Source organism: Amblyomma maculatum, chromosome 2, assembly GCF_055883805.1.
Source record: "Amblyomma maculatum isolate TAMU_Amacu chromosome 2, ASM5588380v1, whole genome shotgun sequence".
Lineage (NCBI taxonomy): Eukaryota > Metazoa > Arthropoda > Arachnida > Ixodida > Ixodidae > Amblyomma > Amblyomma maculatum.
The window spans coordinates 199,488,497-199,501,496 of record NC_139345.1 but is presented as its reverse complement, the minus strand read 5'-3'; the positions used below and the strand labels follow the sequence as shown (position 1 = coordinate 199,501,496).

The window sequence follows — 13,000 nt, the reverse complement described above, 5'->3', positions numbered from 1 at the left end:
AGGCCTTCAATGCTATCGCGTTTCCAAAGCAGAAGCGACAGCTGCTTGCCTTACCCCATCTCGCCACGCCATTTGGTCAAGCCACGTGTAAAAAAATCCCCAAGTTTTTATAGTCATGTGAGCTGTGCAGGGCCGGCAAGAACACGCAGAGACGAGTTGTTCTAATTGCTACCTGTTAACAATAAGTAATTATAAATTACAGGGTTCATTCGATGCTTTAAAAATTGAAAGGAACAATCAAAAAGACCTACTCCAGAGATATGCTGCACATTAATGCGGCCACCAAAAAGGAAACACCAAATCTCGCGCGTGCATTTAAAGAGGTTTTACTCTCTGACGCACACTTTATACGCCCTCCATGACGTTGGAACCAGAATTATCTCAAATGTGTGACCCTTATTGGAGTTGGCGGCAGTTGCGAATTCAAAAGCGCCAACGGCACAAGTATGGTCGCCACAGCTATCATTCAAGGCCAAGGACATAAGAAGAGCACGAGCTTTTGAATAGCAAATGCGGTCAATGACGCAAATGCATATTCTCACGTGTTGTTTTACCACTAACCACCCCGGCACGGTCACCCCGCTTAGCTGACGTTATCTAGCATTGACGTGTACTACGAAGGGGTAAAGAAAGTGCGTAGGCGTAAGAGCGGTTCACGAGCCTACAGCTGTTCCCCTGCCTGTACGGACGGCGGTGAGTCTGGTGTAAAAGCTGAAGCGCTAGTGCCAGGCATTCTTGGTATGTGCGAGCGTATACAACGAATGCTACTCAATATCCCATACGATCTAAGCAGTGCAGACTCCTCTTCAGTGAATTTAGCGCAGTAGGAAATATAGCGAGTCTTATCAGTTAATTTAACTCTCAAGCTGTTCACGCAGCACGTCTTCTTTTAGGTACTGGGTCGTCCATTTCAGTCTTGACGGCGGATTCGCGCCGTGGGCAGAGGAAAATAACATATGACAGCTGAACAAGGGGGGGGGGGGGGGGGGGTAGCTCTTTAGTAGTCGTATCACCGGAAGTGTAGTTCGAAGCGCTGCAGCGGTTTTCCTCCGAACACGATTTCAGTCTATCTCGGCACACTCAGGCAGATTGTTTCATTGGCGCATGTGCTGATATATTTTTACGCGCGTGGTAATTAAACGCTGGTCATTAGAAAGTTTTTAAGCACTGTTATGGGAAGCTTGCATGGTGAACTACTAACCAAGCTAATTACAAGAAGCTATAAATCTACCAACAAAATGGATACCCCTTTTATTCACAAAGTACAATGGCCCTGCTGCAGGCCTCAGCACTACCTCATTGCTTCATAAGCGCAGAATACTTGGTAGGGATCAAAGTTATCTGATGCAGCTCCATCAGTTTGTGCACAAAAAAGGAACCTAGATCACAAGCAATAAAATCGTTCGCGTCCCAACAAATATATAACTGGCTTTCCATGATTTCCCATCGGAACAGAAGACTTTGCCATCCTTGTCCTGCTTTCAGGTAAAAAGTACGCCAGCAGTTCGTACACTTGTTCTCACCCAGAATTGCACGGGTAAACCTCTTTCTGCCTGGTAAAATTTGGAATTCATTAAGCTGATACTTGTTCCTCTACGCATGAAGTTATTTTTTTCGTTTCTAGAAAACTACACGGAGTTGTGGCGCATTTGCTTTAAGCGGCCATGTCAATGTAGATATTTATCTACGATTATTGTCGACACAACCATTATTGTCCGAAAATTTGGTTTAGTTCTCAACGAAGTAACATGTGGTGGTGCGAGGTGGAGAAGAAATAGCGGCGGCACTAATGAATGCAGGGTGCTTTTTTTTTTAATGGTCCTGTATTTCCTAAAAGCATAAAAATACTTGTTTGCAAACTTTTCAGTCTAAATAAGGAGGCAATGTTGAAAACTGTAATTTTGTGGCGAGAATACCGTTCGCGAAAAATGAGGAGACTGAAGTTGCGCTCAAATAAACTCTTTATTGGGCCGGCTTGCATCCGCATACGAACTAGTTGAATCGGCCGTGGCAATAGCAGCAGGCGGGTCCGGCAGTCGTAGATATACAAATGGCCAGTGCACTTGTCAGAGCTCAATTTAAAGTTGTCAGAGAAACACCTAGATGAAGGCGCAAAATGTGACTAGCACAATTGAGAACCTTATATAAACAGATTCGTGTGGCCGGGGCAGTTCAAGATACATTTCAGCGAATCTTGCGCAACAAAAAAAAATGATAACACCCCGTCTAGTGCAACCAGCATGAGGAAACAGAGTGCGAAATCTTTCCGTACCCTAAGTGATAATGCTGCATGTTAGCGGCTGTTGAAAGGAAAGAGATATAAAGTTTTAAATGGTTCGCCGCAATATTTGTTTACTGGATTCTGCTTGCAGTCGACTAACAGCATGAACAATCCTCTGGAACTGAAGAAGCCACAATTTAGTTTGCTTTATTCATGCCAATATAACAATATTAGTACGGCATGACGAATGGAATATGAGGAGTCCACTGCCTTCCGTAGTGTATGTAGGTCGCATCTCCAACACGCTTATTGACGAGGTTATTCAGAAGCAGTGAATCGTTCAGTTCACAAACTGACAGCCGAGCTTGTTTATATTTGGTGAAGACTTCTTGTTCCCTGAAGTGAATGGGATTTTGTAGGATTTGTCGACGGCACATGAATGAGGTAAAGGTTCCTTCGAATTGAAACCTTTCACGGTCAACGAATTAACGAGATCGCAATGTGTCAGCTAAGAACAGCACGCAAGGAAAGTAGCCATGTACAGAGTCATCCAGGTCTAGCTATAACACTTTCACTGCTTTGAAAGTGCCATTGCGTCCGACCCCGCCCGCAATAAAGGTAAGTGGCAGGGTATGTGAAGCACCACTTCCGTGTCTCTGTGTACCTGTATCTATTTACTTCCGAATGCACCTGCTTTGGACACAGTATTGTTTTGAAAGCAGTGACGGTATTATAGCTAGAAGTGGAATAGAGTGGGGTGATGGGCGGGTTGTTACGAGATTCAAGGAAAAAAAGCAGCACATCAGCACAAACACGAGGGAGGAAGGGACGAGACACAGCACTAACCTCAGAAACTTGCACATCCTTATTTCATGAGTAATGGAAAGCAAGAAGCCTCCTGTACGAAAGCTCACTGAATGTATTAAAGAGCGTAGATGCCGAACCAAATTAACAAACATTTATTGCGATGACAGAGCTCTTGGTAGATTGGAAACATACAATATACCGACCACAATAGTCTTGGATAGCTCATCGTAAACACAAAATAATTTCCCACAGCGAAGGCTACTAGAGACATATATTTAACACTGTTTTGTTCAAGGCAGCCTAGCTGCCTAATTTTTCTTTGGAAGTGCGCAAGTACACAAGTATATTCAGTGCTTCTCTACCACATAAGTAGACAGTGGGGCAGAGTTCGGAGATGACTAAGGAAATCTAACCTTCAGAGCCTTCGCACATTAAAATCAAGCGCGCAGTCGGCTATAGTAACTGCATCCGTGTTGGAAAGAACGTGGCCATAGCGTGATGTCCAGCACAAGAAGAGCGTACGTTTATTGAAGCGTGCCGATTACATAGCCCGCAAGTGATAACAGGCAGCTCGCACCGCGAATGTCAGCGGCCGACACGCACCGTCATACACGTGCCTGATACATCTTTTCGCGGGAACAAACAAAAACAGTTGCAGCAACAGGGATTAGTTAAGCGCACTGGTTAAATTCCTCGTCATAGCAAAGGCGTTGCGGGGACCGCCTGTTCCGGGACGACCTCCTTAATACTGGTGGCTGCAAGGCACCCGGAAGCTCGCTTCCCGCTGTATTGGCCGCGCACGGTGGTTCCCCCGCAGTCCTTTGTGGTCCTCCCGAGGCCTGCGATACGAGGCAGGTACCAGGTGACGAAGGCGAGGCAGGTACCCGGGGGTTGTCGATTGGCCTACTTGTGTCGCCACCGTCGTCACTGTCCGTCTCGGCATACCGCTCTCGCGTCTCTACGAGATGTCGCCGGTTACGTCGCAGAACTCGTCCATCTTCCGTTAGAAGCTGGTACGACCTTGGAGCAGGAGCGCCTACGACCCTCGCCTTCGGTCCCACGTTGTAGTTGAACTCCTCGCAGCCTTACCACATCGCCTCGAGAAAGCTTCGGCAACGGTTTGCCCTGCGTTTTCTGGCGATGCTTCTCTACCTTGCTGCGCGGCACTTCTTCAAAGTCGGGAAGGTTGGCTCGCAGGCGTCTTCCTTGCGAAAGTTCCCCCGGGGATCGGCCGTCTTTGAGTGGTGTTGACCGATAGGCCAGCAGGCCTTGCCAGAAATCGTCCCCGGAATCCTGGGTTTTCTTCACGATGCGTTTGACAACCTGCACACTTTTTTCAGCCAGCCCATTTGACTAAGGATAATGGGGACTCGAAGTCACATGCGTAAAGTCATAGTTTTTTGCAAATACAGCAAACTCGTGGCTCGAAAATTGAGGACCATTGTCCGTGCACACTTCTAGTGGCACGCCATATCTTGCGAAGATAGCGCTGAGTGCAGCAATTGTAGCCCTTGCACTAGTGTCCTGAAGTTGCTGCACCTCTGGAAAGTTAGAAAATGCATCGTAAGCAACCAAGTACGAGTCTGCAGCAAAGAAAAAGATGTCCACTCCCACCCGATACCATGCACATCGGGGAGTTGGCCGCATAAGGAGTGGTTCTTTTGCGTGCGCGTAAGCGAATTTCCTGCAGGTTGGACAGCTAGCTGCCAGAGAAACAATCTCACTGTTAAGGCCCGGCCAGAAAACAAGACGACGTGCCCTCTCTTTACATTTTTGCATGGCAAGGTGTCCCGCATGAATTCTAGACAGAATTTTCTTTCGCATGCTCTTTCGTACGACCACGTTGGAGCCTTTAAAAAGTATTCCATTAACCACAGGAAGGTCTTGTGTAAAAGGCTTGAGTTCACCTTCCACTGGTTGTCCCCTTGACAGACTTTGCACCACGGCTTGCAGATAGACGGCGCATGCCGTTTCTCTCTGCAGTTCGCGCTGCGTCGTTGGCGTCACCATATAACCCAGGGATTCGACTGCGTGAATTTCCACTTCATCCATGCCAGTGTCTTGGCGGCTGCTGCTGCTGCCATCAGTCGTTGATCGTGATAACATATCAGCTAGAACCAAGTTCTTGCTGGGAATGTACTGCAAAGAGAAGTCATACATAAACAAGCGCAAAAAAAAATCTTTGCAGTTGAGGTGGCATGTCATCGATTGCCTTTTCCGCAATTGATTAGTGGCTTATGGTCAGTGTCTATTAGCAGTTGTCACCCGTAGACAAACTGATGGAACTTTTCGCAACCAAAGCAAATGCCAAGGGCCTCCTTTTCAATTTGAGCATACCTCTGTTCTGCTTGTGTTAGAACACGGGATGCGTATGCCACGGGTCGCCATTCATCATAATGACGTTGCAGAAGGGCCGCCCCTACCCCGTTCCGCGAAGCGTCGCATGTAATCTTTGTGTCCCTTCGAGCGTCAAAGATTGCGAGCACGGGAGCGGTAGTCAAAACTTGTGTTACGTTTTTCCACTCTTTAGCGTGGTTTTCAGTCCACTGAAAATCGGAGCGACATTTGATAAGACCCCTTAATAATGCCGTTCTTTCCGACAGCCGCGGCACGAACTTCCCAAAATAGTTGAGGACACCCAGCATACGTTGAACATCCGCTTTGCTTGTTGGTTCTGGCATGTCAATCATTGTTTTAACGAGCTGTGCGTTAGGAGATATGCCATTTCCGGTTATTATGTCACCGAGGAACTTTACTTCGGTCACATTGAACTTGCACTTCTGTGCATTGAAAGTCAACCCCGCTTTTTCGACAGCTTTCAGGACAGCTACTAGTCGGTCGTCGTGCTCTTGTCTCGTTGAGCCCCACACCAGAATGTCATCAATATATACTAGCACGCCTGGCAGCCTGTCCAGAACTTCAGTCATTGTTTGGTGAAATACTTCCGGTGCAGATGATATTCCAAACGGGAACCGCAAAAATCGGTACCTCCCAAAGGGTGACGAGAAAGTACATATCCTTGACGTTTCTTTGTCTAGTGGTATCTGGTGGTACCCCGAGTTAGCATCCAAGCAACTGAAGTATTTCGCACCCGCCAACTTAGCTTCCAAGTCTTCGCGTCTCGGGAGGGGAAAATGCTGCCTCTTAACGTGCCGATTGATCTGCCTGGGATCCAAACAAACTCGCAAACCGCCATCTTTTTTCTTGACGACAACCAGTGGACTTACCCATTCAGTAGGCTCCTTCACTTTCAAAACGATGCCAGCTCGTTCCATTCTTTAGAGTTCCTTTTTGAGAGGCTCCTCCAGCGCCAAAGGAACCCGGCGGGCTGGCTGCACGACCGGTACTGCTCCAGGTTCCAGGACCATGTGATATGGCTGCTTCAAGCAACCAAGTCCTTCGAAAATATGCCTGAAATTCTTGAGAACCTTCTGTAGGAGACGTATTTATAACATTCACGGTACGCTGAACCAGTCCCAAGGTTTCACTGGCGTCCAGTCCGAGTATAGGCTGACGACAGTTTTTCACAATGAAAAGTTTCACTACAGTGTGGGAATTCCCAACACGAACAGTTTCCGACACTGTCCCAAAGCACGTAATAACGCCGCCGTTATATGCCCGTAGTACTGTGCTCGTCGGAGTTACTGCTCCAGCTGATGGCAGTTTTCGATAGACTGAAAACGGTAAGAGGCTCGCTTGCGCCCCTGTGTCTATTTTGAAGGCAATCTCCTGTCCGCCGACTTCAGCATTTACAGTCCACTCATTCGTGCCACATTCAATTCCTACGTCCAGTACGTCAAAGTCGTTCTCCGCAAGTCTGTCGACTCCGCCAACTTCTTTTGACTTCCTACAGCAGATAGCAAAGTGATGAAACTTACCACACACGTAGCACTTTTTACCAAATGCTGGATATAGCTTTGGTTTGTGCTTGCGATTACACTTTCTACACTGCCATTGCTCCCCGTGGCACTTGGGCTCTTTGTGTGCATGCTGCAAGTCTGTGCGCCTTGAAACAAAATCCACACAACCCTCTTCTTTACGCCACACCTGTTTTTGTTGTGCTACTGATTCTGCAACTTTGCAGATCTCCTCCGCTTTTTCCAACGTCCATCCTTTCTCTTGAAGCATCTTCTCTCGTAATCTAAGACTGTTGGTACCAAAGACGATCTGGTCTCTTACCAATGAGTCGTGTAACGTCCCAAAGTTACATTGTGAAGCTTGCTTCTTCAAGTCACGTAAAAATTTTACGAATGGCTCTCCTTCCGCTTGGTTCCTCGTGCGAAAAATGTACCGCTGCACTTCGTTGCTCACCTCTGTGCAGTAGGCGTCGAACTTTCGTATCAAGGTGCTGTAGTCATCCATGTTCTCGCCCGACTCGAACTTGAAATTGTTGAACACATCGAGTGCCTCGTCACCGGCGATACTCAGCAGGAGCGCAGCTTTCGAAGCCTCACTTCTCGGTTGGTCCTTGACTGCCGACGCTTGCAGGAAAATCTCAAATTTCTGCTTGAAACGCTTCCATGATGCCGAGACGTTCCCTACCAGACGCAGCGGTTCCGGTGCGACAAGCCGTTCCATGCTTCGTCCACCGTCGGTGTAAAGCTAAACCGTCTCAGCCACTTCTGACACCATGCATCCGTGTTGGAAAGAACGTGGCCACAGCGTGATGTCCAGAACAAGAAGAGCGTACGTTTATTGAAGCGTGCCGATTATATAGCCCGCAAGTGATAACAGGCAGCCCGCACCGCGCATGTCAGCGGCCGACACGCACCGTCATACACGTGCCTGATACAGTAACCGGGAATTTTTTTATTGGAATAAAATTTGCCCCCGTCTATCATGAGGGCGTGCATTCCCTCGCTACAGAATGCAAATATAACCAATTTGAGACCACATATATGCCCAGAGCCACGCCTGTAGGGGCGCCACTAAGAGCCATCTATCGGCGGCGGCAGGAAGCAATGACGGGGCACGCTCTCCGTTGCAGCAAGCTTGGCAAACGTTCGCGAGTTTAATTTGACATTTGTGTGGATCACAGGCGAGTGTTTTTGCGGAGACGGCGTCTAAAAAAAATGGGAAACTGATCAAATGTGTACTACATGTATTCAATGTGACAGCTGTGTGGCACTTCCCCGTCCACATTCGTGTCGTGAAGTGCTTGCCGCAGACAAATGTCACCAAGCCCGGCTGCGCCATGGAGCTTCTCACGAGAGCATACTATCTTTTTGTACGCTCGAAACGATGCCTACGCATACGCAATGTGTCTGAAAAAAAAAAAAAACGAAGACATGTCCAGTTTGTTTCCATGGTGTGCAACCGCCGAACTCTGCTCGACAGTAAATTTCACCGCTTTTATTAAATTCTACAACGTCGCAATGAGTCGTTGAAGTAGCAAGGACATCATTTGTAGCTACAGGCAGAACTCTGAAGTAGCCCCAGTTTTCTGTTTGACTATTTTATCTCTTCTCGCTGTCATGTAGAGCTTCGCAGAAGTGGCCCATCAGCTCAGCAGGCGAAAATGGCACACGACCTGAAGGTTGTGAGAATATTCGCTACTACTTTTGAGCGTAAACTTATGAAGCTGGAGCGACAGCCAGTTCTCTGGTGTAAGAGGCACCTCCTTGTGTGGAAACGAACACTGTTCATCCTCCGTTTTTATTATACTGACGCGGGTACTACATACAGTCATTAGCATTATGAGAAAGTACAAACATTTTGTACAAAATCGCGAACATGATCGGTATTTCTCTATTGAACATGATGGCAACTTACGGATATTATTGTATCCACAGGAAACATCTTTAAAAAACTTAATATTTTGTTGTTGTCAAACAATATTATATAGTAATCAACCAATGAATGCTCAAACATTGTTATAGCTCATTTTGCTCGTGACTGTACATATCGCTAGCAGCAATCGGTCTTTGGCAATAAAAACGCTTAAAGGCATCCAGAAATTGACATAAACTGTTGAACTTACATTTTATATTTTGCACTTCAAGCGCAGTTTTGTTTTCGTGAAAAGCCCAACATGACATCATTTTTGCATCATCTGTCAACGACACAGCTTTGCAAAATCTAGAACGAGTAGCGTGTACACACTAGCAAATATTCACGGCTCGCGCGTCGCCTGTGTAAAGCACAGGTGCACAAAGTGTTCACAAGCCATCCAAAGACACGCGTGAAGCATGATGTCATAAAAGTTTGAGAAATTAGCACTGAACAACAGGCGCCCACTCTTACCTATGATGCGTAAAATAATTATGCAACTTCCTTTCGCATACAACGATTAAAACATCACTAAAAATTCGCTGATTATGTCTGACTGTACGCATACCCTATGGTATTAACAATTATTGCACAGCAGCCATCAAAAACTGGTGTCTTAAATATTAAGAAATTAAGTAGACGTGTGTAGCTTGAACGTATTTCGCAGTATGAAGACAATTCGCCATTCTCTTGCCTCCCGTTCTTTAAAAGCGGTCAGGAAACGTGTACAAAAGTATTCTGGAAGGGCTTTTATAGCTGTTGGAAAAACTGCGCAGTAGTTTTGTTTTACAATTGTGGCAAGCCTGATGTGAAGCAAAATATCTGAATTTAGAAACTTCGTATGCAACAACATTCAACTGCATTGTAACGTGAGGATAGAGGCCACCGAAAGCCCCTTCAGCGTACTGTGGCGCGGACGAAAGGCAGCGCAGCTTCCGCGGTCCTCTAAGCGTATGGTACAGATCCTGGACAACAAAGCCGCCAAGCAGGCTTTGTTGAAGCATATTGTTTTGCGCGAACTTAATATTTTTCTTTTGCGGCGCTGTCATTAAGCGAAGGAAAACTAAAGCACTGGTCGCGCCAATTTTCAGCATGAAAAAAAAAATACATGGCTTACTATGTCATGGCTATCACCGCGCGGTTGTGAATATTGTAGTTTTAATTGTTTCATGGTGTCGCCTGATGTTGTTTCATTGCCGTAAGCCTTGTGCCGCCAATTTGCCAGAACCTCGCTCATTAACTGCTGTCAAAAATTAAAATGACATCAACATCGTACATTGACGGTTGACACACATTGTCCAGAGGTCACCAGCTGCGAACACACAACAAATATGATTGGTTGGTTTAGTTTATGGGTTCTAACATCCCGAATCGACTCAGACTATTAAACACCGTTGTGGAGAGCTCCAGAAATTTTCACCACCTGAATTTCTTTAACGTGAAAGTAGAAATAAATACCTAATAAATATGTGCATAAGCTTTATGTACGTTTACGTAAACAATAAAATTAAAAAAGGAAGAGGTGCGGGCGGTCATCGATCCGCACACGAACACGCAGAGTGTGTGTGATTTCGCAGAACTAAATATAGATGTATCTGATGCCGGCTGGCTGGATATTTAACCTATTATGAGGGTAGCTTTTGCAAACTACCGCAAGTAGAACTGATGCTGCATATTCCTGTGCTGGAAGGTAAACACATATATTGCGTTGGAAGGTAAACACATGTTGCGATCAAGCGCACCAGGTTCATGTTGAGCATTTCGTACGCTTTTTTCGCGGCTAAACGAAAATAATTTGAAACCAATGAAACAGCGTATCTCGCACAAGAGGGTGTTCCTTGATGGCACGAATTTTCGCCGGTCGGTTCAGTGAAGCCACAATGACCACCAATGCAGATCAGAATATGCTGCTGAGCGAGTTGGTTATTTATCTCTTCCTTGTCCATCGTCTGCTAGCGTTCTTTCTCTGACAATTCAGATCCCTTTTTTCGTTTAGGTACAGAGAACACGCCTTTTCTAACTCAGGCCTGGTGCCGCACCCAAAAGAAAATAATCTCTCACGTGTACACTGCGAGAAACAATCGAAAAAAGAGAAACTGCAGCACACGAAACGTATTCCGCGCGCGCGCTTGGAAGGGATAAAAAAAAAAACGCGACGCGAGGTCACGTGACGCGCATCAGCCAGTAGGCGAGCCGGCGGCGCGCGGAAAACGAATGCGGTACTCTAAAATTTTCCAGTGACGACCGACAACCCCGTCAGCTGACCACCGGCGCGTTTTCGGCGTCGTCGCAGTGTGACAAGCACGACGACCGCGCAAAATGCGCGTCTGGTGATAGTCGGCCTATAGTGTAAACGGGCCTTACAATTGCAACTAAATAACACTGAACAGTATACTCGCGGAGCTAACTTGGAAATAAGCGGATTACCGACCACGGCAAATGAGGCCTTGCCGGCAGCCTTGTAAGACCTGGCTGTGAAGCTTAATTTGCATGACCATACTGCGGAACAAGTAAGTGCTGTTCACCGCTTATCAGGAGGCCAGGGAAAGATACCGGTGGTATTTGCTAGATTCACGTCACCAGACTTGCGAGACAAATGGCTGCAGGCAAGGGCTAAACTCAGGGCGATGGCTGAAAACAAAACAGACTCCTCACATTTTCTTCAGTGAAACCTGACACGTGCAAATAGTCAACTTTTTGGGGGGACTAGCGTTCAAGGCAAAGCAAAGGGATATAATTTTGTCTGGATGCGACACGGGAAAATATTTGCGAGGAAGACAGAAGGTGCTACTGCTCTAAAAATTGCGTCAGTAAGTGACTTTGATAAGATGGTTTAAGAATTGGACTTCCTTGCAAAAGAGTGTCGTTTCCAGATTTCGATACCTGTGTTAAGACCTCTCACCAGCATTGGGTTGTTCTGCACCATTCTTCACATTAATATTCGGAGAACAGGAAATACTCGGATCAATTTGCGCTTACGACCTGTGCTCTCGTTGACTTTGTTGACGTTTTTGTATTAACGAAAATAAACATTACCGACACCCTAACAGATGTCTTTAAGCTTCCCGGTTACCATGCCTACTTCCTCACACGCAACAGCAAGGGTGGTAGCATTGCGGTATACTTTAAGGAACCACTGATGATCTCCGTGGTTAGTGTTTCTTTCGGCACAGCAGAGGTCATGGCCTCTGAAATACCTTGTCCTGGTATTTCATTTTACCTTCTTGCTATGTATTGAGCTCTTAGTCTAAAGGCTTCGGGATTTATTGAAGAGCTAAAAACAATATTGAAAACCAATTTTGTTGCTAAAAACTTGCGCATGATAGGGGAAATCAATATCGATTTGATAAGGGTGATCGCTATGGCACTGCAAATTACTTAGCCGTGCTCGCAGAATTTGGCATTGAACCACAGGTCGCCGAATCCTACTAGAGAAGAACTGATTAACAATCGCATCACAACTACTTGTATTGACCACACTAACGTCCGTTTGTCGGACATTTTCTCAGTGCCCGGAGCTGTAATCCGAGAGAAATTGGCAGATCCCTATTACATTGCGTGTCGCCTTATGAAAACAGACTCTGTGCTGCACGCTGACTCCACCAGGTGGGTTGTGGCCATTTTAGACCAATCCATTCGCTATATATGTGGGGAACCACCTCAAAAATGGTGTATATTCACGGACTCGAAGACTGCATTACAAATTTTGGAAAACTTCTTACGCCACACTGCCTATCAGTCCCTGGCTCTAAACATTATGGAGCTAATCACATCTGCCCAGCTGCAAGGCCACATGATAATGTTTCAATGGATTCCTGCCCACTGCGGCCTCCATGGGAATGAGCAAGCCGATGTTGAAGCGAAAATCGCACTCATCAATGGCTTCCAAACAGCTGTGCCTTTTTCAAGAGCGGATACGACGTGTCTTCTAAAGAGTTATATGAATATTGCTACAGCAGCTTACTGGGCTCAACCAGACGCCCGACACATCCGTCTAAGAAGGCTCGATCGAACATTTAAATTTATTGTTCCGCGTGATATTCCGCGTCATCAGACATGCTTGATACATCGACTTCGTTTAAACGTGGCTTTCACGCGCAAGTACTTACATTTAATTGGACAGATGGACTCACCGGAATGTTTAGCTTGTGGCATCCCAGAGACTGTCGACCATGTATTATTGTTGTGCCCAGAGTATGCGAA

General features: G+C 46.3%; 1 protein-coding gene across 1 annotated transcript; it reads right to left on the bottom strand.

Moving 5' to 3' along the window:
• Positions 1-4,267: 4,267 nt before the first annotated feature.
• On the bottom strand, positions 4,268-5,299 carry LOC146200911 (uncharacterized). The gene is made up of 2 exons (XM_084592991.1): positions 4,936-5,299; positions 4,268-4,569 (listed from the first exon to the last, which is right to left on the bottom strand). The coding sequence occupies exons 1-2, from the start codon at positions 5,231-5,233 to the stop codon at positions 4,382-4,384; spliced, it is 486 nt and encodes a 161-aa protein (XP_084449117.1). The 5' UTR covers positions 5,234-5,299; the 3' UTR covers positions 4,268-4,381.
• Between the last annotated feature and the right edge of the window lie 7,701 nt (positions 5,300-13,000).

Bases quoted from the DNA above. Each gene is read 5' to 3' on its own strand.
- LOC146200911 (XM_084592991.1), bottom strand. From the start codon at position 5,233: ATGACATGCCACCTCAACTGCAAAGATTTTTTTTTGCGCTTGTTTATG. The intron at 4,570-4,935 runs GTGAACTCAAGC...CTAACTTTCCAG, and splicing joins AAGGGGACAACCAGTGGAAG to AGGTGCAGCAACTTCAGGAC.